At 39.9% G+C, this 22,975-nt stretch overlaps 1 protein-coding gene across 3 annotated transcripts in view; it reads right to left on the bottom strand.

Moving 5' to 3' along the window:
• FAM114A1 (family with sequence similarity 114 member A1) overlaps positions 1-22,975 on the bottom strand; it is a 59,628-nt gene that overhangs the window by 23,519 nt on the left and 13,134 nt on the right. For 2 of the 3 annotated variants that reach the window (XM_030881042.2, XM_060298764.1), the window contains 4 exons: positions 17,102-17,189; positions 4,208-4,321; positions 3,982-4,088; positions 864-998 (listed from right to left, as the gene is read on the bottom strand). In XM_030881042.2, coding sequence (XP_030736902.1) covers positions 864-998; positions 3,982-4,088; positions 4,208-4,321; positions 17,102-17,189 — 444 coding nt within the window. The remainder of the gene's footprint in view (positions 1-863; positions 999-3,981; positions 4,089-4,207; positions 4,322-17,101; positions 17,190-22,975) is intronic. The other variant, XM_030881040.2, reaches the window with a different exon arrangement.

The following is a 22,975-nucleotide window of genomic DNA, read 5'->3' as shown; positions in this document are numbered from 1 at the left end:
GAAGGGTTAAGTCGTCTGCTCAAGGTCATGTAGCTAGAACGTGGTAGAGCTGGAATACAATCGTAATATAGACTGAATGTTTGTGTTTGCCCAAAATTCTTATGTTGACACATAATCCCCAGTGTGATGATATTTGGAGGTGGGGTCTTTGGGAGGTGATTCAGTCATGAGGGTGGAACCCTTACGAACAGGATTCATGTCCTTATAAAAGAGACCCAGAGAGCTCCTTTGCCTTCTTCTACCATGCGAAGAAACTGTGTGAAAACGTCTGTCTATGAATCAGAAAGCAGGCCCTTACCAGACACTGAATCTGCTGCTATTCTGATCTTGAACTTCCCAGACTCCAGAAGTTTGAGAAATAACTGTTTGTTGTTTATTAGCCCCCCAGTCTGCAGTATTCTGTTATAGCAGCCCGAATGGACTAAGACAAATGGCATCAATGGAATCATCCTCAAGAAATTATTAAGTATAATTTATACTTAATAAAGCAAGGTACAAAGGAGCATGGTTAGTATGCTAACATTTGGTTGAAAAAGTTTGTATGTATATATGTGCACATGTATATATATGTATATGTTTAGCTACATCTATCTATATAGTCATATCTATATCCATATCTATAGCTATATCTAAATCTGTCTGTATAATGTCTCTGATAGAATCCGTAAGAAGTTGTTAACAATGGTTGTCTCCCATGATGTGTGGCTGGGGAAAGGGGTGTATTAGAAACTCAATTTTCACTCCCTGATATTTTGTGTCATTTGAATTTGACATGTGCTTTAAAACATCTATTTAAAAAGGTAAATAAAAATGTATTCACTTTATTGACTGAAAGAACGAATCACAAAAGTACATAATCCCACCTGAGATAAGGAAACGGTTCTCTCCATGAGTGTCTTGGTCCGCTTAAAACCTGGGTCACTTTCTGCAAGGACATTCATAGTTTTCTTGCCAATGAATTCCAGAGCATCAAGACCACCTGTTAAGACGCTTTTACCCTGCCAATGAGATAATTGCATGAGATTAGGTTTTCATGTTTTGCTGTTCCGAGGCAGTCAGCACCTCCTAGACTGCACTATCTTCAAATATGAAAACCAATATAAAGTCACAGTTTTTTCTCATCAGGAGATGTATCATCCATTTAATCCTATTTTCTTTTCCGTGGAAGAGCGTATGTCATATAACTTTGTAGGACATGCAATGTTATTAAATAAGGATGCTTAAGAAAACCAAAGCACATTAGGGATTAATTTTATTGGCTGTGTGTATGAATAGATATGTTCCTAAGACAAAAAATTAATAGGTGACCCAATTGCTGTTTTTGTTTGAAAAAATTTTAACCCAAGTAGCAGAATCATTTGGAACAGTCTATAAAAATGTCAAATACTCTTGCCAGTTTAGGGAATTCTTTAATATAGGGCCCTAGAGTGTAGGACCCTCAGGCTGTTTCAGTGGCTCTTGCATACTTTCAGAAAGTAGCAATAACCGCCTATAATTAGTATTTTCATGAAATAAGACAGGTTGATTCCATGTGCTTCTGGCTTTAGAAATTGTTCTATTATGTAGTTAACCACTGCAAATTCCTTTGCCAGTCACTGTTTCTCTTTCTAAAAAAAAGAGTAAAACAACCAAGATTTACTCATATAAACTGTACATACAAACAGAACTGCTTACATTTCTTTGCAACATCTTCTTTGCCTATACCCCAACTATACAACTACAATTACAATATGCATATATCCGTGTTTTTTCTCACCTTACATGAGTTTGCATAGGTTATATTTTATTATTACATTATTATTATTATTATTTTTTTGTGGTACGCCGGCCTCTCACTGTTGTGGCCTCTCCCGTTGCGGAGCACAGGCTCCGGACGCGCAGGCTCAGCGGCCATGGCTCACGGGCCCAGCCGCTCCGCGGCATGTGGGATCCTCCCGGACCGGGGCACAAACCCGTGTCCCCTGCATCGGCAGGCGGACTCTCAACCACTGCGCCACCAGGGAAGCCCTACATTATTCTTTATATGCATTATCCATTTTCATAATTATCACTTCAACAGCAATATTTGATTTCACTGATTAATATGCTTTATTAGTCATCTCCATCTTGAACATTTAGACTGTTTTCCGATTTGGGAGCCAATCAATAATCACACTACAAAACAGATTATTATTATTATTATTTTTGGCGGTACGCGGGCCTCTCACTGTTGTGGCCTCTCCCGTTGCGGAGCACAGGCTCCGGACGCGCAGGCTCAGCGGCCATGGTTCACGGGCCCAGCCGCTCTGCGGCATGTGGGATCTTGCCAGACCGGGGCACGAACCCGCGTCCCCCACATCGGCAGGCAGACTCTCAACCACTGCGCCACCAGGGAAGCCCCAAAACAGATTTTTAAATGCACATATTTTGGGAGGACTAGGGGATATCAGCAATTCACACTTTTGCATAATTTGATTTACTTTCTCCTAACATCCTGTGAGGGATTACTTCAGTAGAGAATAAGATGGGAGAAGGAAGGATGAAGGGACTTTGAGTAAGGGCAGACTTGGTGGGGGAGTGTCTGGAGCTTGGGTAAAGGGAGAACCGGAAGGTTGGAGAGCGCACAGAAAGGAATGTGAGGATGCTGAGAACAAACTCAGAGGGCCCTGCCTCGTAGCTCAGGGAGACCATGGATTTACTTCCTTTTTTTTTTCTTTTCTTTTTTTTTGGCCGTGCCTTTGTAGCATGAGGCATGTGGGATCTTAGTTCCCTGACCAGGGATCAAACTCTCTTCCCTTGCATTGGGAGCGTGCAGTCTTAGCCACTAGACCACCAGGGAAGTCCCCACGAATTCACTTCTTACGCCAGAGGTAATGAAAGTGCTCTGTCCCATCCCCAGCCCTACAACCCTCCCCACACACCTGCCGTGGGCATACTGGACTTGTACTGCTATCCGACTCCTAAAACATACTTGCTGACCCCCCTTCTCCCTGCTTAGTCTAGAGGACCTCAAGTATCAAGGAAAGGAACAGTCATTTCCTATTTCTGGCATACCCTGACCTGAAGTCTGGCTAAGACACCCCCATACGTGTGTCCACAGCCCCCTCTTCTTCCCATACAGCATTGCATTTGATAACTGTTAAGTTGCCTCCACCTTCCAGGATGTTATGCCCTCTTCCAGCTTATGCCCAGCATCTAGCATAGCTCTTGGGATATAATGAAAGCTAATTACCTTTTTTTTTTAAATGAATGAATGAATAAATTGGATGTGAGCCATATTTCTTAAAAAACTAGTTATTTGGTTTCACATAGCAGAAAGTAAATCTTTTCCTTCTGATCCTGAAGACCAGCTAACTGCCTTATCTCAGTTGGGGTGCATCCCCCTTTTTTCATTATTCATTAGTGTTTTGTTGTCAATAACAAGCTTCTTAAGCTTCTTTAAAAGGAAGGGGCCTGGGAAGGAGGGATGTGTATTAGGGCTATTCAAGGAAAGAGGAGAGTGGGAATTGGGAGGTAGGGATGGAGGAAGAATGTTGGTCTTAGTTATCTGGAAACACTTTAGTAACATGTTGGGGAATGTTCCTGATTCTTTACTGAGATATATATATATATATATATACCTGAATCACTTTATAATTTTTCAAATTGAAGGTTAAGAAACATAGAGCATCTCAGAAAAACAGCTCTAAGAAAGAGCCCTCTCTCCCCGCAAGCAGAGGCTGTCCTCGCAGCCATTGGAAAGGACACTGTTATATCAGACTGAACAATGTTCCTTCTAAGCAGCTCCCTTCTTTTAAACATAAAATATATTTCATTTTGTTCTTATCATTTTGGTTCCAAGGTCACGCCTACTCCGTGGGAGAAAGCATAACAAAATCATAATCCAAAGTTATGAGCAAGACCATCTTTTCTCTGATGTATCTAGGTCACTGGTAAATAGAAATATCAAAAAAAGGCACTGGCAGACCTCAGGGAAAACAGAGGAAGCAGCCAACGACTCACTGTGTTCTGAACCGCATTGGTGATGGCTGACAGCATGCCCCGAGACCCCGATGAAGGAGAAGTGGGCGGGCTTTCTGCAGGCCTCTGATCTGCGGCTGCAACTGCTACTAAAGAGAAAAACACCCTTTTAGAGTTCGTTTTGCTGATATGAACTTGGAACTCTATTTGTGCACGTGGTGTAATGCAGCCCAAGTCCAAGAAATCCCCAAATAAATGCGCCACTCACTGTGAGGGATTTCATTTGCAGTATCAGGTTGGGCCCCTTCGGAAGAGGCAGAATTCACACTATGAATCCGGAGGGTGGCCCCTGCTTTTTCCTTGACCGCTGTCAACCCATGACCTGTCAGGAAATAAAATATGGCTCATAGATACAATAGAAGCCCACGGTCTGCAGGTTCCACAGCTCATCTCCCAGAGCTCTTCTTGTAAGCTGTAGGTGTATATCCTGACTGTGAGAGAACGTGGTGATTAACAGCACAGACTTTGCGAGCCCTCAGATGTGGGTTCCAGTTCGAGCTCAGTTTCACCATCACCCAGCTGGGTGACTTTTGAGAAGTTACCACCTCTCTGTGACTCAATTTCTCCACTGTGTTGTTGTTGAGGAGCAAATAAGTGCGTGTACAGGGCTCCCAGATGCTTTATTAGTCCCTCTTACTTCTCACACTATCTAACTAGCAACCTGGGGTTTCCAACCCAAGGTATTATCTGTGAATGGTATCCCTGTCTTACCCTCTTTCCTCTTTTCTAAGCTTCTCAAGGCAGGTACGTGTCATTCATTTTTTGATTCCTTGTAGGCCTATCCTATTGTAGGTACTCAATTACTACTTGTTGAATAGAAATCAGCTGAGCCTTAACAAAGTGTCAGTCATTCCTTTAGTATGGTCTGTATGTGTGAGAGCAGGGTCTGGAGATGACATGTCATGATCCAAAGGCAAGCCAGTGGGAAAACCAGAAAGGGCACTCAACAGCTCTGATAGTTATCTTAAGCAGTAACAGTCCAAACACAAGATGTAAGAACAGTCGGCCAGGATGAGGGGCACTGATTTTACTCTATCTGAGCCGGGACAATCCCTATAATTCCCTGGAGCCCAGCACAGTGTGCATTCAATATCAATAACTGTTTAGTGAATACAGAGCTGACCTTCTCATTCACTACCCCGCCCCGCCACTGACACATACACACAAACAAACTTTGGCTTGACAGAGAAATAGCTCTGTCTACATTTTATTTTGGAGCCATTTTTTTCTCCTTAGAAAACTAATAGTCTAGTGATGTCCTAAGTGGCTGTTTGAATTCTTGGAGAAGCAGCCTGGGCTGCCATCGTCACAGCACTCACCTCCCCCTTAGTGCTCGGGGAGAAAATGAAAGATTCACTCAGGACCCTAGGCAACCTCAGGATGTTAAAACCCAAGGCAGCAGCAATATTAATATCTGGGGGAAAAAGGCCCAAGTCACAGCAGGATTTGAGAGCCAAAGAGAACCATCTAGTTGTAGAGGGCACCATTCAAATGACTGACCGTCCATCTCCTGAATAAGAGAAAGACATGGATGAACCCCAAACCCAAAGAGTCATATTTCATCAATCGTAAGCTTGCTTATCAGAGGGGTCTTAACTTAATCACGGCACCGAAATTTGCCAAACTGATAGAGGACTAATTAAATCCAGTGGGAATCACCTGTTATTATATACTATCTAGAAAACACTGAAACTTAGGAAACAATATTTACAATGTTTACAACATTAATTACATACAGAAACATATGACTATATTCATGTGTAGATCATTAGACACAGTCCAAATTCATTACTGAGTTACTATTTTTGTTTGTTTGTTTGTTTTGTTTTTTTTGCGGTACACGGGCCTCTCAGTGTTGTGGCCTCTCCCGTTGCAGAGCACAGGCTCCGGACGTGCAGGCTCAGCAGCCACGGCTCACGGGCCTAGCCGCTCCATGGCAGGTGGGATCTTCCTGGACCGGGGCACGAACCCGTGTCCCCTGCATCGGCAGGCAGACTCTCAACCACTGCACCACCAGGGAAGCCTTATTCAGTTACTTTTAAAAAAGATGCACTATAACTGCTAAAAGTAAGACTTGATTCTCTCTAGCTTCCAATTAATTCAAAGCATTTCAATGGAAACTCACTGGAGTTTCAGTAACACATGTAAATTATGGGATATAATTATCTAACTTTATTATATACTGAGCTCATATTCCTCGACATCCTTTAAAAGCACAAACATTTTCAAAAAGGAAATAATGTACATCCAAATCTCCATCCATGATTCTCATTTAGATTTCTGAGAGCTAAAATCAAGGGATAAATGAGTTTCAGAAGGCTGGTGGGCATCTGCTATATCTTCTTTGTGTAAACTGTACAAGAGAGATGATTCCATATCCTTCCCTGAGACCATTCAGGGTTTAATGAACTTCACTGTCATTACCTCCTCTTTCACCTTCTCCATCCCTTCGCAGGTTAGAGCCATGTCTGAATCTTTTCCCGGGGAAGAACAGCTTCTCACCATCTCAGCTTCTCACAAACGACTGTGGATATGTGTGCACTACCTGCCTCTAGAAAAATCGCTTTGTTTCTGGAAGGAAATACCATTTTACGTGTATAATAAGTAGAATGTGTCTTTTTAACAGACATGACAATAGGCTGCTACTCCACCTACACACACACACACACACACACACACACATACACACACAAACATATACACACTATTGAGGTATCATGGATGTACAAGGATTTGCACATATTTAAGATTCCTCCAATTATATTTTCTAATTAACAGTTCTTTTTTTCTGAGTTCTTTTGCTAGTGAAAGTACATCTTTAACTACATTCTACTAGAAATATAAAGCTATGGTTTTTCATAGCTAAGGTTTAGACTCTATGCCACACCCTACTTTGAAGAATAACTTCTAAAATTTTACTTAGTGTGACATCTAGTGCCCAGACAAGGAAGTAATAATACGGAGCCACTGCTGCCTTTTGACCGAGAGCGATTCATTCTCAGAGATACTGATTTTGTTCTACCAATAACAGAGAAGAACAACCAATATGAATAGTACTACAGGGTAGAGTTCATGGATTCATTTCTTCACATGTCATCATGAACCCTAAGTATCCCCAAGAAATGAACCCATCCAAATTCTATCGTTCTAAAGACGGAATATCCTCTACTCTTTGACTTACTGCAGTAAAAAGGTGAGTACTGCAAAGAAAGTAAGATAATACATGCCGTGATACTGTATCATTTAAAAACAAATGTTAAATGATTGGCTGGTGTTTAATTTATCATCCATAGTCTAGTGGAAAACACCCTAAACTTAGGAGTCAGGAGTCTTATGGAGGAATTTTGGTTCCATCAGTTATTAGCCATGTGGTCTTGGTGACCTTTCTGAGTCTCTGCTGCTGTGTCTTCTCTGAAAGGAGGTTTATAACATCTACCTCCCAGGGTTTTATAAGGTCACTGAGAAGAAATATGTGAAACCTTTGGTACTGGTCAACATTACTGAGCACTTACTATGTCCCAGGCACTGGACTAAATATTTTCAGTGTAGTAAATTATCTTATTTAATCTTTTCATTATGAAGTAAGAGATACTATTATGCCCATTTCACGATTGAGAAAACTGAGACCTGGTGATGTGAAATTACTTGCTGAAGGTCCCCAAACCAATAAGTGGCAGAGGCAGGATTTGAACCCCATATTTCTGACTCTAAAACTCACTTGCTCAATCACTATGTTATGTTAAGAAAGTCTTACATGCCGTTTGTAGTTGATTAAACGTCATTTTAGTCCCATTTCTATAACTCCTTGGAGATCAGATACTTAATCAGGAGCTTCTTCATCTTTAAAATATTGGTTTATGTTAAAATTAGCTTGAGTTACCTTACCTTGACCAAACAGCCAGGTGAAGGTCACCCCTGCAGTGAAACCTTCCTCTAACCCTGGCCCTCCCAGCTGTGCCTTGGGTTGGTACAGCTTAATGTTTTTAGGATCATCCCTGTGCTGTGCAGGCACGGATCCCAAGACACTGTGTGGTGCTGTCTTCTACCTCCAGTTTAATTTTTTCTCAAAAATTTTTTACCAACCTCGCTTCTTGTTGAGAAGATCAAAACCCCATTGAAGGGAGGTCTCCCCTCTCTCTGGAGGATGAAAATAATCTGTTATTGGTGGGAGGGTCTCTCTGACCAAGTGGTAACTTAGGGGAGCAAGAGTAGTTCTACACAGCACCCTGGATGACTGGGTAGCCTTATGGGTACTTTCTGCTGATCCCTTATGATAAAGGACCCCCCAGGAGGGCAGCAGCTAACTTGTTCAGAGGGTTCTCCCCTTTTAGATTGCTTTAATCTTTAATATAACGTTTCCTTCTTTTTCATTTCATTTCTTTCTTTTTCTTTTTAAAAGGTGGATATATAGAAAAGAAACTTTAAAAAAATCCCATAATCTCATTTCTCTATATGGTTGATTTCTAAAAATAAACATTTATTAGGTTAATCTATATCAAGGTACTGTGAGAGTTCATTATAACATTTTTGCAATTCTTCTGTAGGTCTGAATATTTTTCAAAATAAAACTTTTAATTAAAGTGATAAAAAATGTAAAATTAAATAAATAAGTAAAAATAAACATTTATAATGTTAGCAAAATCAGAGTATAGAAACATAGACAACAGAAGGTGGGCCAGCCTCTTTCTCCCTAAACAGCGCCTATTGACCTAACAGTCAATACAGTCTATGAGCTTACAGGGGCCTACGGAATGATTTAAGACCTGAAAAGAAGTATTGGTTCTAAAAGACAAAAAAGAAAATTTGTAAATTAGAAATTAAATAATATTTACTTAAATGTGTTCAAAAATGTAATACTTGGTCAACTGGTCAACTATAGTTCAAGTAAATTCAACTCTTCCACAGTTACATACAAATTACATATTTAATGAGGGATGTGGGTGCATTTTATTATATTTGTTGTGATATGAGAGGGACTTCCAAAAGGAGAGGGCTCTTAAAAGACTTAAAGGGGCCCTGCCTTCCTTCCAGTCCCACCCCCTACACCCCATTTCCTTCTAAGGATAACAAGTCTGATTTGTTTCTTGTTGATTCCTTTCAGGGAAAAGTTCTGAAAAGCACATCCCTACATATAAGTGTCTTGGACCCGGCTTCACCATATACAGTGGAGGTCTCAGCATGTGTAGGTGGTGGTGGAGGCTGTGTGTGCTGCCTGGGAGCCCAGTGCTCCTTCACCCCTGCTGACAGCTAGCTCTCAGCTAAACGCCTCCCTTTGAAATGCCCTTCACCAAAGGGAATTGGCTCCTTCAAGACTGTACTGTAATGACTGGTCAGTGGGGAAGTTGGTGATACAAAAGCCTGGTCCTGTGCCTTATGCCCTGGGACAGCTCTGAAGAGTCATCCCAACCCCCAAGCTCCCTGTGGGATGGGTTGTGGCCTCTGACGCAACTGCATTGCAGCCCAGTTCTTGCAAGGCTTGCTCCTGAGGGTCCTTCCTAATAAAACTCCAGGACACTCATCCCTGCCTCAGTTTCTCCCCGGGCATCCGACCTAGGACACTGATCTACCTCATTCTTTTTAATGGTTGCATAGAATCAGAATTCCACTGAATGGTTCTGTCATGTTTAACATTCTCTGTGGATGGATACTTGGGTTGTTTCCAGTTTCTCATATATGCCTGGGGAACTCCCTCAGCTCTTTCAGGTCTCTGCTCAAATACCATTTCATTAAGATCTACCCCACACCACCTTTTTTAAAAGCTTAACCTGTACTCCTGACACTACCTTATATTTTTCATAGACTTAACACTTTATAACCCTCTCTATAATCTTCCTACTCATTATGTGTATTGTTTATTTTTTAATTTTTAAAAATTTTAATTTTTTTGGAGTATAGTTGATTTACAATGTTGTGTTAGTTTCAGGTGTACAGCAAAGTGATTCAGTTATAAATATGCATATAATCATTCTTTTTTAGATTCTCTTCTCATATAGGTTATCCCAGAATATTGAATAGAGTTCCCTGTGCTATACAGTAGGTCCTTGTTGGTTATCTATCTTATATATAGTAGCGTGTGTACGTTCATTCCAAGTTCCTGATTTATCCCTCCCCCCAACATTTCCCCTTTGGTAACCATAACTTTGTTTTTGATATCTGTAAGCCTGTTTCTGTTTTGCAAACAAGTTCATTTGTTTCAGCCTTTTTAAAAATTAGATTCCACATATGAGTGCTATCATAAGATATTTGTCTTTGTCTGACTTACTTCACTTAGTATGATAATCTCTAGGTCTATCCATGTTGCTGCAAATGACATTATTCCATTCTCTTTCATGGCTGAGTAATATTCCATTATATAAATATATACCACATCTTCTTTATCTATTCCTCTGTCAATAGACATTTAGGTTCCTTCCATGTCTTGGCTATTGTAAATAGTGCTGCAATGAACATTGGGGTGCATGTATCCTTTCGAATTATGGTTTTTTTCTGGGTATATAACCAGGAGTGGGATTGCTGGATGTGTATTGTTTATTGTCTGCATCCTTCCACAAGTCTGTAAACTCTACTACAAGGTCTTCATCTTGTTTACTCACTGCTTTACCTCAAGTGCCTAGAACAGGGCCTGGTAAGATATGTATTTGCTGAGTGAATTCCATATTGAACATATACATTAATGAACTTTTGCAAAGAATCAACAGTGGAACTGCTAGACAGAGGACACATGCATCTAAAATTTTATAGATAGTGTTAATTGTTCTTCTGAAGGTTGTGCCAATTTCTACTCTTCTTTGGGTGAATTTTTGAGAAATAGAACCCTTTAAAAATATTGGCTGTAAAACCGATAGCTAGTGGGAAGCAGCCACATAGCACAGGGAGATCAGCTCTGTGCTTTGTGACCACCTAGAGGGGTGGGATAGGGAGGGTGGGAGGGAGGGAGACACAAGAAGGAGGAGATATGGGGATATATGTATATGTATAGCTGATTCACTTTGTTAATACAGCAGAAACTAACACACCATTGTAAAGCAATTATACTCCAATAAAGATGTTAAAATAAATAAAAATAAAAATATTGGCTGCATTTCAGACTCTACTATCAATGAATTCAAGATATTATAGTTGTGAGAAGTAGTTATTTAGAAAAACACATAGATGGTGTTGCTGTGCTCAACTAAAGCCAACTTCAGGGCAGCAGAACCTGCAGCCAATCAACCTTCCTTTTGGAAAAGTCTTCTCTCTCCGTAATGATGGTTGATGCCCACTCTGTAATCAGATACTCACTTCTCTTTAGGTTCAAAATTGACAAGAAGAGTTTCTGAACTCATAGTGTTTGCCTTGCCATCACATAGGAATTCATTAACTTATTCATAGATTGTAAAGGATTGTGAACAAACTCCAAGCATTAATCCTATTATCTTTTGTATCAATGATCCTTGAGAATTTTCACATCATCAGCAATGCCACCTTCAAAAATAAACCCATGTGATATTGATACTGAAATACCTAGTTAAGAGTTCTTACTGTAGTATCATTCTGACAAGTTTGCCATTCTCTGTGATAAAAAGACATTGTCATTATTTCTGACAGTGCTGGTAGAAGACTTTCATTAAAATGTGCTGAAGGAAAAAATTGTGTAACTCAGGAGAGGATGGGGAAGGAGAACAATGGTAACTCTGAAAAGGTAAATATGCAGATCAGATCTCCCTCCCCCTCCTCAGGTACTCTTATACAAGGTGTTGAGACTCATAAAACTGTCAAAACTAGAATTTTAAATAAACATGTAGGTCATTTGTAGTATCTGGAAATAAGTTGATCTATTCTACTATAGAATTTTTACCTTGGTATATTTGTATATATCTCAGCATTGTTGACTTTCATTTTGATTACTGGTCCATCACTTAACTTAGCAATATATTCTATGATTAAGTCAGGTCTCTAAGGTGCTTGTGGGAAATCACATCTGGTTCTCACAACAGTACTTTGAAATTATCATCAAAATTGCTTTTTCTTTTTTTTTTTACATTTTCCTTTCCTACTCAGGTTTCTTCCTGGATCTTAAATAACAACCGTTTTCATTGTATCTTACGAACTTGTCCAAAGGCGTGAATGGCAGCTGATCAAGTCTTCTTAGAATGTGATAATAGCATGGCTGTCAACGAAACTAATGCAGGAGATATGGCCTCTCCAAAAACAATTGTTGGCTGAGAAATGTTGGATTTTATATAAGCATTGGAAAGGTTGCTTTTTCTCATTTTCCCTTAACCTTGGGGGTCAAAGTAGTGAGGCAAAAGATAAAATATAAAAATACAGTGTAGCAAAAAGTCAATCAATTTTCTATATTTTTCTACTTAGCACAGTGGTTACAAATATCCTTCTCCTGCTATATACAGCCACAAACTATGGAATCATCATATTCTGGAAGTTGGAGGGAATCTTAGAATTTCTCAAGTTCTTCCACCCATACTTTCCCAAGTAAGGAGCTGAGTCTGGAGAGGTTCAGTGCATAGTGTAGCTAGGTAGTGACAATTCTTTGTGATCACAAGTTAGTAGCAGTTGGGACCGGGTCTCAGGTCTTAGACTTCTGATACAGTGTTCTTTCCAGGACAGAATCATCTTCTAAATCTTTCCATTCTCCAGTTACTCTCCTGCCAACTCTAAACAGTTCTAATGATTGTGACTGCAGTTTTTCAACAACTGTAAGAAGTATTGGTTTCTGTTTCTAGTGCTCAATTGACAGCTCTGAGTTTTGCTATAGAGGCTGTCTTGCATAGAATTCCATCTGCAACTGGAATTACCCCGGGGGTAACATGAGGTTTCTGAGTGGGAATTAATTGCAATAGAATATATGGTTATTTTCTTTCTTTACTTTCCACAGGCAATTTATAAACCTTCAAGAGCTTGTCTGCTGCTGTGCGTGCTCTGTTTTCCAATAAGTTTTTTCACCCTGTGATAATAAACTGTTAATGTTGCAAAGCCCTGGATGGATATAATTTGCCTGTACATAATGGAAGGTCTGCCTTGCTTGCCTCTCTCAATCCAAAGATAGTAGCTCAAGATAGACCACAACCCAGGACGGTGCCCATAACTTTTTCAAGCTTCTGTAAACAGGTGGTTGAACCCTATTCTAACCGTCTATTTCAGGCTGTGAGCCTGGCTGTGACACTTCTCCATTTGTGGCACACTTGTGATCCCTGTTATGTTTTGGGAGTCAAATTCCCAATCACCACCACTGCCTGTTTCCAGCCTTGGAACCTAAGCCTCCCCTTATGCTTCAAGTTTTAGTTCTCTATCAGGTCCACCAAAATACTTATCTCGTTTTCAAGTATATACTGCTATTAGTTTAGCTACTATTACTTTGTAAAGTTAAAGCCCATCCTGACCAAAAATCTCCAAAATGTACCTGGAGAACAACTTAGGGATGGCATTCAGCTATCTTGTTATTGCATTTATTGGGGTTGTGATGACCAGCGGTGATGAACATATTTAGTCTCTACATCTCTAAAGATAGCTCCAATTTTTCCAAAGGGATTCTTAGAATGAGTATCAATATTTCAAACTTTCTTTGCTCTCCCTCATGTGCCCTTTGGTCATTGTGGGTGCAAATAAGAGAAAAATGCCAAGATTAAAATGCTTTTCAAACTTCCAACATATATCAGGGAGATAGTGTTTTGGGAAGGATCCCTGGTGTTCTCCTTACTTACTGCAAGTAATAATAAATCCTTCCTTCTCCTGAAAAAAAAATTCCAACATGTAGCCAGAGCCCTTAAAAAATACTAAGTTTCTGGCATTGGTGGTATAACTGATGAGGTTTTCAAACGGAAAAGGGAGGTCTGTTAGGGAGAATTGAAAGATCACCCTAAGATTCTCAACCCTGGCATATACAACATGCAATCCCCCACTTTTTTTTTTTTTTTTTTTTTTTGCGGTACGCGGGCCTCTCACTGTTGTGGCCTCTCCTGTTGCGGAGCACAGGCTCCAGACGCGCAGGCTCAGCGACCATGGCTCACGAGCCCAGCCGCTCCGCGGCATATGGGATCCTCCCGGACCGGGGCACAAACCTGTGTCCCCTGCATCGGCAGGCGGACTCTCAACCACTGCGCCACCAGGGAAGCCCAATCCCCCCACTTCGAGTGTGGACAGGATTGTGAATATGATGGGATTCATTCCCATGATTAGGTTACATTATATAGTAAAGGTGAAGGGACTTTTCAGAAGTAATTAAGGTCATTAATCAGTTGAATTTGAGTTAATCAAAAGAGAGATCCTGGATGAGCCTGAACTAATCAGGTGGGCTTTAAAAGGGACTTGGGCCCTTCCTAAAGGGAGAGATTTGAAGCATGGGAGAAATTATTCTGCTGGCTTTGAAAAAGGATCGGAGGGCAGCCTCTAGGAGTTGAGCGACCCTGGCCAATAACCAGCAAGAAAACAGGGGTGTCAGCCCTACAACCGCAAGGAACTAATTTTGCCAACAAATTGAATAACCTTGAAACTGACCCTGAATGTCAGATGACAATGCAGCTAGCTGACACCTTGATTTCAGCCTGGCAAGTCACTAAGCAGAGAACCCAGCTATCTTGGACCTGAATTCCTGATCCATAGAAACTGTGAGATAATCACTGTATGTTGTTTTAAGCCTCCACATGTGTGGTAACTCGTTACATAGCAATAGAAGTGAATACAAGAGGGTCTACTTGAACTTCATTCTGATATTTGATGGGGCAATGTGTGACTGTCAGATCATCTCAGAGGAGCCCTGTCTCCACCAACCATAAGAGGGAAATGGCAGTAGTGATGGCACAATGATCCTGCTGGTCCACAGGCAGTTATCTCCCCAGGTTCTTCTGGATCAGTTACTGCACAGAGCCAGGTGAGAAGCACCACAAGTTTTAAGTGGTTGCAACATTAACAAGACGCAACATTTATTCGGGGTGCCTTAGGGAAACCTCAAGAGTAACCCCAAACCCAAGCACAGGCTAAAGATTAAGACACTGACTTGAGGTCAAATTAAAAGATGAGTGCCTACCAGTATGGGCTGGGACCTGCCATCGGAGTCACAGCCTGATTTTTAAGCAGTAAAGCCAGCATCATCTACTGGTTATACCTGAATCAGGTAACAAAATCTAGAGGTCTTGGAGCACAGTCCACCAGAAGAAGGCTGCACTAGGCTGTATATGTGCAAAGGTCAGATTACAACAGGACACTGAAAAAGATAATGCACAGTAAATTCAACAGGTAAGCCGCCAGTTGATGGATGGAAAACTTTATAAAGGTCCAGCAAAGCCCAAAGTCAAATGGTGAGGTGTAGTCGCTGACTGATAAGAAACAATAGCAAAGAGTCAGACCTACGAGGAGCAAAGCAGTCACAGGTGAGTGCACCTGTAAGTGTACCAAAAACACCTGCACATGACACCCACAGGGCAGCTGATAGCTGTCTTTACCGTGGAAGGAGCTTATATTTAAATTTTTAACGAGAAAGTAAATCCTTTGTCTATAATAGAACCTTCTGAAGCACCAAGTTCATTATAAGCCAGGGCAGTTCTGGACACCATTATAACTGGAAGCACCCAAAACACTGTACTGTTTTATGACATAAACCATGAGGAGAGCCGTATAATTTGGTGACCATATAATTTACTGTTCCATGACTTATCACAACTTCAGAAACTTTTAGACTGCACATTTTTAATTTTGGTTCAGAAAGCTGGCAATCCTGAGTGTTGCCAGAGGCAAGATGCATTTGAGAGCCACTAAATCTCAAACATTTTCCCTAGGAAGTAGGATGCCTTCAGGTTCCTGTCCTCACTCTTATGAAAAGACTCTGTCCTGTTCAAAAAACAAAACAGGCTCTTCTACTTTAATCTGATTAATTTTTCCATCTGCATATGTAATATTCATGGCATACCTGGCCTTTCAATTAGCAATAGAAAAAAATTTGCTTTCCAGGCTCTCATGCAGAGGGCAACGTTTATTTGACCACCATCTACTTCTTGCCAGAGCTCTCCTGATACTTGACAGACATGGAATTAGGAGAATGCAATCTATCCATTCTTCCAGGGAGTCTAAGTTCTATCAGATTAGGTATCTGGCCCTTCAACTGTTTGTGACCATGGTCCATTAGAGTGGGGTCAAAGACCTCAGCCCTGCTGGTTTTATGAGTAACAGTGAATTGGACCAATTCATGGCCCATCACAAGATCCTCATGCCACAGAGATACCTTGAGAACACCTGAGTTAGATGATCTGCAAGCTGTGTTACCTGTGACTTCCCCTGTCCTGCTCTTCACTCTCTACCCTCAAGATGAAATGCTACGGCTACATTATCATAGACACGTTTAGGTTGTACCTTCAGTTTTCATGAAGAGTGGATATAAGAAATGGTCACATGAAGAATATTCTGACAAACCTTCACTGATGAAGACATTGTCTATTATATTTTCTCTTTGTATATGAGCCAATATGGGACATTTCTTCAAAAGTTTAATACAAGGAAAATAAATTTATCTAAATAAACTAAGTCTTGTTTTATCACTCAGTGAGATAGATAATCTACTGGTAGCCAAGAATCTCAGAGTTAAGGTCAATGTTCAATTATATTATCCTTGATATATATCTCCTCCCTACCTGCATATTTCTTTTTGTATTTGTATTTTAATACCCTGTGATGAATGCCTTTTATTGAGATACCTCAAATCCTTTTAGGGAGTAGGCTATTTATATATTTTAAAATGTTCATGTGGGATGATAAACACAAAGCATTAAGGATATATTATAAAAGCCTAAATCTTATATTCTAAGATGCAATATAATATGATGGTTAAAAGCCAATTCAGCCACTCCTGACTTTGGATAATGTTTAACCTCTCTGTGATTCAGCTTCCTTACCTCTAAAATGGAGAAAATAAGAGTGCCTCCTCATAGGGTTATTTTGAAGAATAAATATATTAATATACAGGAAGCACTTAGAACAGCAAACACTAAAAACAATTTGCTCTTATTATGTCATGAGCTAATGTTAAACTCTATCAGTACATGGTATGATCAAAATGTCATATCCTATTTGGCTCCTGAACTTTATCCATTCAAACGCAATGTGTAATGCTTACCTACTGTGGCAGATGCTGATGAGAGCAGAGATTTGCCCCAGGAGCCCCAGCCTGCCCAGCCCCCTCCACGTGGAGAGGAATCCACGGCCTGCAAAAAACCAGATTACCCACAAGGTCAGCAATTTCATTCATCCCTGAATGGAAAAACACCCATTCATTTGAAACAAAGAGAAGATTTTAAAAAAATCACCAACAACCATATCTCATTGGCTTATAGTTTATAAGGGCCATAAAATATACCAGTCTACATTGCAATGTGTACTTTGGAACCAAATTGGTTTGTAGTGGTGTCAGCTTCTGAGGGCTTAGCTTGAGGTGAGAAGGGAATTTGATGTCAACTAAGACCCAAATCTCCCATTATCTGGAAGACAGGGATAGGGCTGTGGAGGAGAGGGAGAGATTTAGTATTTTAGGGTACACAGTGATTTGTTAAAACTCCAAAACAACCTTGACTCATGCAATTTTTACAGAACTAAAATAATGTGCTCTTCAAGGTAGGGTTAACTTTCAAAAATCTGGGGTGGTAGGAGGGAGCTTTGGCATGGATGGTAGTAGGCAAAGTGTCTAGAAAAGCATCAAGAAGCTTGGAGATGGCGAATAGCAACAGGAAGCCTTTTGAGGTAGACAACTTTCAAGGTGTCCACTCCACTCACAATGACCCCTGTAACTATATCTCTCACTGTCCCTGGGCTCACTTGATTCAAATTCTTTTTCCTAGGTATTTTGATTGGGACTGAGAGATTCTGGTTCAGCTTGAATAGAAGATAAAAACTCAGACAATGTGGGGTGACCATATTCTACCCACCATGCAGACTAAGAGTTAAGAGAAAGCATAGTGAGCAGAATCTTCTCTGAGATACGCTCAGAGAAACTGTTTGGATTCCAGAGAGCTTCTCAGCCTCTGCTTCCTGTCCCTCTTCAAGGCCCTACCGCATTCCTACTTTTGGGTTTTATGAGATTCCAGCACAGTGTTTCTCTCTCTTTTAATGTTTTGTTCACTGTTATGTCCACAGAGCATAGAATTCATGGCGTATAATGAGTGCTTAATAAATTTAGTTGTTAAATAAATGACTGAAATTCATCCATTTTCTTAGGTGTGCTTAGTTTCTGTTACTTGCAACCAATGCATCCTGACTCGGTGGAACCACAGCTTTCCCTTAATATCCAGGAATGCATTATAGAAAATGAGGAAAGAACACATTAGGAGATGAAGAATAACAGCTCTTTCACTCCAAGAAAAGAACGGAAGAAGTTAAGAAGGAAATGAAAAATTCCTACAGAGTTTCTAGATTCTATAACTTTTGACTCAAGGCTGGTCCATCGTCATCCCCAACTTCCTTCTGCGTGCAGTCTTCCACTCTTATCTTCCACTCTTGCAGATAAGGGTGGCCATGTGAAACAGTTTTGACAAGTGAGATATAAATGGGAAAGGTTTTGCTTTCATGATAAAATACACAGTTTTGTCTGGTGCCGACTCTCCCCTCTCCTTTTTTCCTGCCCTGAATGTGGACCTGATGCTTGAACCTGAAGCAGCCATTTTTGCTGCCATGAGGGAAAGGCCAGGGAATCACAGAGTCACTGGTCCTGGTACTGCTAAGCTACTAAACAAATGTGAGTTGTTGCATATCTCCATTCTTTCTGTTAAGTGAGAAAAAATTAATTGCTATTTTGTAAGCTAATATATGTTGGGTTTTAGTTACTTGCACCCAAATTCATTCCTAAGCGATTCACCGTGTAAATATCAAACATCATCCATCAGCATAGACTACTGGTCAAGAGTAAAGGTTATGGAATTAAATTGCTTGGGTTTGACTCCAGGCTCTGCCACTTGGACATGTTAGTTACTCAAGTCTTTTAGCTATCACTGACTCATTACAAAAATGCAACCATAGGTATAAGAACCAATAACCTCACAGGGTTATTGTGAAAGTTAAAAGAAATAATTCGCTTAAAGCTGTAAGCATAGTGCCTAGCACATAATAAATACTCCAGAAATGTTAACTAGTAATAATAATAAGTAACTACATTTTTAACACTAAGAAGCAAAAAGTTTTGAAAGTTGGCTGACATTATTTTTCTGTTTGGAAACAATGAGAAGCTTGTTAACATGAATGGAAATACTCAAGATTCATGACAGTCTGCTTTCATTTTTGGTGTCTACATTGATTTACTTCACTTCAGCAATGAAGCCAGTGGCAATTTTATACCATCATGAAGACATATGTAAGTTGGTGATTAATATAGTTCTTTCATGGGACCAATCTCTACCTATGTGATTAGGGAGAGTTAATACACTTAGGGGTGACAGCTTCTGTCTCAAATTTACAATACGTAATATGCCATGACAGTTGGTAATTGACTAGCAAATGGAAATTAATGTTAAATGAGTCTAGAACTTTTTGCAGTGTGACTACTTCAATTGCTTTATTAATAAAGCTCCTTTGACATTGAGCTGTGACTTCCTGATCAGCTAAAAAGAATATTTGTTATCAATGGCAAATACTCAAATAACTAAATGTGCACATTTAATATAAAACCACAAAAACTAAATGTTTGACATGAATTATAAATATATCTCATCTTGAGTATTGTCTCCACTTTAAATAGCTTTAATGTCACATGCTTATGAGACTACAAATTAGGCAGCATGGATCTACTCAGATCTCCCATTTTCATATATGGATATTTTAAAGCTTTTTTCTCACCCTCACCCATGTAACCCCCACCTCCTTTACCAGAGAACTTCACATCCTAATTTACAGAGAAAACAGAAGCCATCAGATAAGAACTCTCTCAACTTCCTGTCCCTTCCTCATAAACTCACAGAAGAGTGACCGCATATTGTAACAGCAAATCAGACTTGGTTTGATCAAGAGGGATCTCCAAAACTCAACTGGAGATCATTTAAACATCTATAACTGTTGTGTGGTCCTAAGAACATGAAAGAGTGCAAGATTCTATCAAGTTCGAAGTTCTTTAAATATAAAAGACATTTATTTATTTTTAGGCTATCAAGTTCAAAGGTATCATTAGATAGAAAAATATGCACAAATCTTAGAATTCCATCAAATTCAAAGGCCTTTAATATTTAGATAGAAGATATATGTACCTCTCTTAAAGGATAAAGACCAACCTGGTTGTCCTATTTCCTTGGGTAGATCAAGAATCAGATACTGTGTATAACTTTGGTCTTGGGATGTGGACAGTAGGAGTTATGAGACCAAAGCCTTTTTAAGTTTTGTAACTTGTGACACAGCTGTTCTAAAAAGGGCCCAGTGTGACATTTGGGAGGATGTAAATTACTCTGGAGGCCTGCAGCTCTGTCGAAATATTTGCTTGAAAATGGCCTCAGTTATTCCCAGGTAATCTTCTTCCTTGGTGAGTATGCATCACTCAACTCTAGGAAGATTTAACATCAAATATGGAAAGGTTTAAAGCGTGAAATATGCTATTAATCATTTTGTGCATATTTGGTCTTTTCTATACTACTGATGTTTAAGGAATTTGACTGATCAGAGTGACAATTTTTTGAAAATCAATTTAAAATGAATAATTGAATTATTAGACTTCTGATTTTTAAGTTGAAATCTTCCTAAGTTTATGCATAATGTTATGTCACCTAAGGGGTTGTTTAGTCTACTCTATAAATTTAAGATTTACAACAATTTTTAAGTACTCAGCAAGATTTTGTTTAAGTAGATAAATGAGGTACTTAAAATGTATATTAAGTTTATAGATGTAGTTTAAAAATATTTGACAGTGTTTAAGTTGGCAAAAAGGACCAAGCATTAATCAAAAGCCCCTTGAAAGTGACTGTTCAATTATGTTAGGCTTCTAAATACAGTAAGATTTGTGAGATGAATGTAAATACTAGGGAGAATTGACATTGTGAATCTGTAACCTTAATATATTGAACACTAATTGTTTAAACCAAATTAAAAGTCTGAGTAGCTTTTTCTTATGGACAAAACACAGACTAGCCTACACCAAAAACCTATCTCAATACAAATCTAACTTTACTGCATCCCCAGTCACAATTACTTCCTCCCCTTCTATCATAACGGAAATGATATCTTCGTCTTAGTTGTAATTATCACCTCCATCTGAACTCCTCTGGGCCTGGGAAGGTTGGTTCTCCCTTTTTTCCTGGTTTTTCAACCTTTCTCTCTGGCTGCTTCCCACATTTAATGATGTGCACAATTCCTTCATCTTAAAACCAGCAAATGAAAATCACGATGACAAAATGTTTCTTTCGAACTTCTCTGGCTTCTGCTCCATGTCCTTCTTTCTTCTTCAACTCTTAAAAAAGATGCCTGCCTTCTGTATCCACCCCCTCCACTCCTCTACCCACCATGGTGACTCTCCCATGGTCACTATTTCATGAAACCATTCTCACCAAGATCACAATGGCTTCCTCATTGTCAAAGCCATGGACTCATTTTAGTCATTTTATTTCTTGACCTCTCAGTAGCATCAGAAGCTTAAGCACTTTTCAATTCTTAAAAGACTCTTCTCATGGCTTTCATGACCTATCTTTTGACTCTTGCTTTTTTTGTCCATCCCTTATTATGATGATTTCAGTTTACTTTAGAAAGTTTCCACATGCATATTGTGATATTATGGAAGCTCCTTAGATTAAGATACAACCCAACTGCATTCCAATAAAATACACACAGTCCAGGTGGTCAGCTGGCATCCTAATCAGGAAAGCCATACCTCAAAGGCAGCTATAATGAACACTTCTATTATTTGCATCTGTATTAACGTATGATGCTTTGCTAATTAGCATACTGAATTACAGAAATGGGCTTTAACTGGTAAACATGGTGGACTGTTGACTAGCATTTTAAATATCTGAAAGGGGTTCTCGATGGTGAAATTAAAGGTATTAAACACTTGTAGATGGTTAAATATATTTTAGAGCCTCTTCCTACCTTTACATGAATAGGGTGCAAGAAAGGGTTTTTCCCTGTACTAAATGATCTTCTATCCATCTCTGAACTCTGGAGAATTCTGGTTTCTGATGCCAGGTATAAGGGAAGAAACCCCTGCCCCTATAATTCTAGACATTTGTGTTGAATGCACCTTTCACGCAGGGTAGTGGTCAAAGCACCTAAAAGTCCAAAACAATGGCACATTCTCAAGCCTACATGAGTTCTCACAAGCTATCTTTAACTTTCTTGTTAATTAATGTTTAATTTTAAAACGTCAGTGTAGTATAATGTGATTTGAGATTTGATTTCATTTATAGAATGAACTTTGCTGGCAATCACAACTTATCAAAGAGCGGTCCATGACCAAAGTGGCTTAGAGACAGGAGACTTCAGGGCCAGGTCCTTGGCCTCTGTTCTTTATTTATATATAACACCTGGGCAATCTTACCCACTCCCATTACTTAAATAACATCCAGTTGCTGCTGGCCTCCAAATCTCTCTCTATCCCCTGGGCTCCAGACCACTATAACCAACTGCCCACAAAATATCTTCACTTGGATGTCTCATCTCATGTTCAATATGGAACTCACCATCTTCTCAATTTTACACGATTCCCGTATTAGTGGTTCCCAAACACGGGTCCACAGACTGACTGCAAGAGTATTATCTGGGGGAACTTATTAAAAATACAGAGTCTTGGCTTCTACTGTGATCTTGTGAATAAGAATCTCTCAGGCTTCCCTGGTGGTGCAGTGGTTGAGAGTTCGCCTGCCGATGCAGGGGAAACGGGTTCGTGCCCCGGTCCGGGAGGATCCCGCATGTCGCGGAGCGGCTGGGCCCATGGGCCGTGGCCGCTGAGCCTGTGTGGCCGGAGCCTGTGCTCCGCAACGGGAGAGGCCACAATGGTGAGAGGCCCGTGTACCACAAAAACCAAAACCAA

This window comes from Globicephala melas, chromosome 5 (assembly GCF_963455315.2).
Source record: "Globicephala melas chromosome 5, mGloMel1.2, whole genome shotgun sequence".
In the NCBI taxonomy this organism is placed as follows: Eukaryota; Metazoa; Chordata; class Mammalia; order Artiodactyla; family Delphinidae; genus Globicephala; species Globicephala melas.
This window is presented reverse-complemented; position numbering and strand designations above follow the sequence as displayed.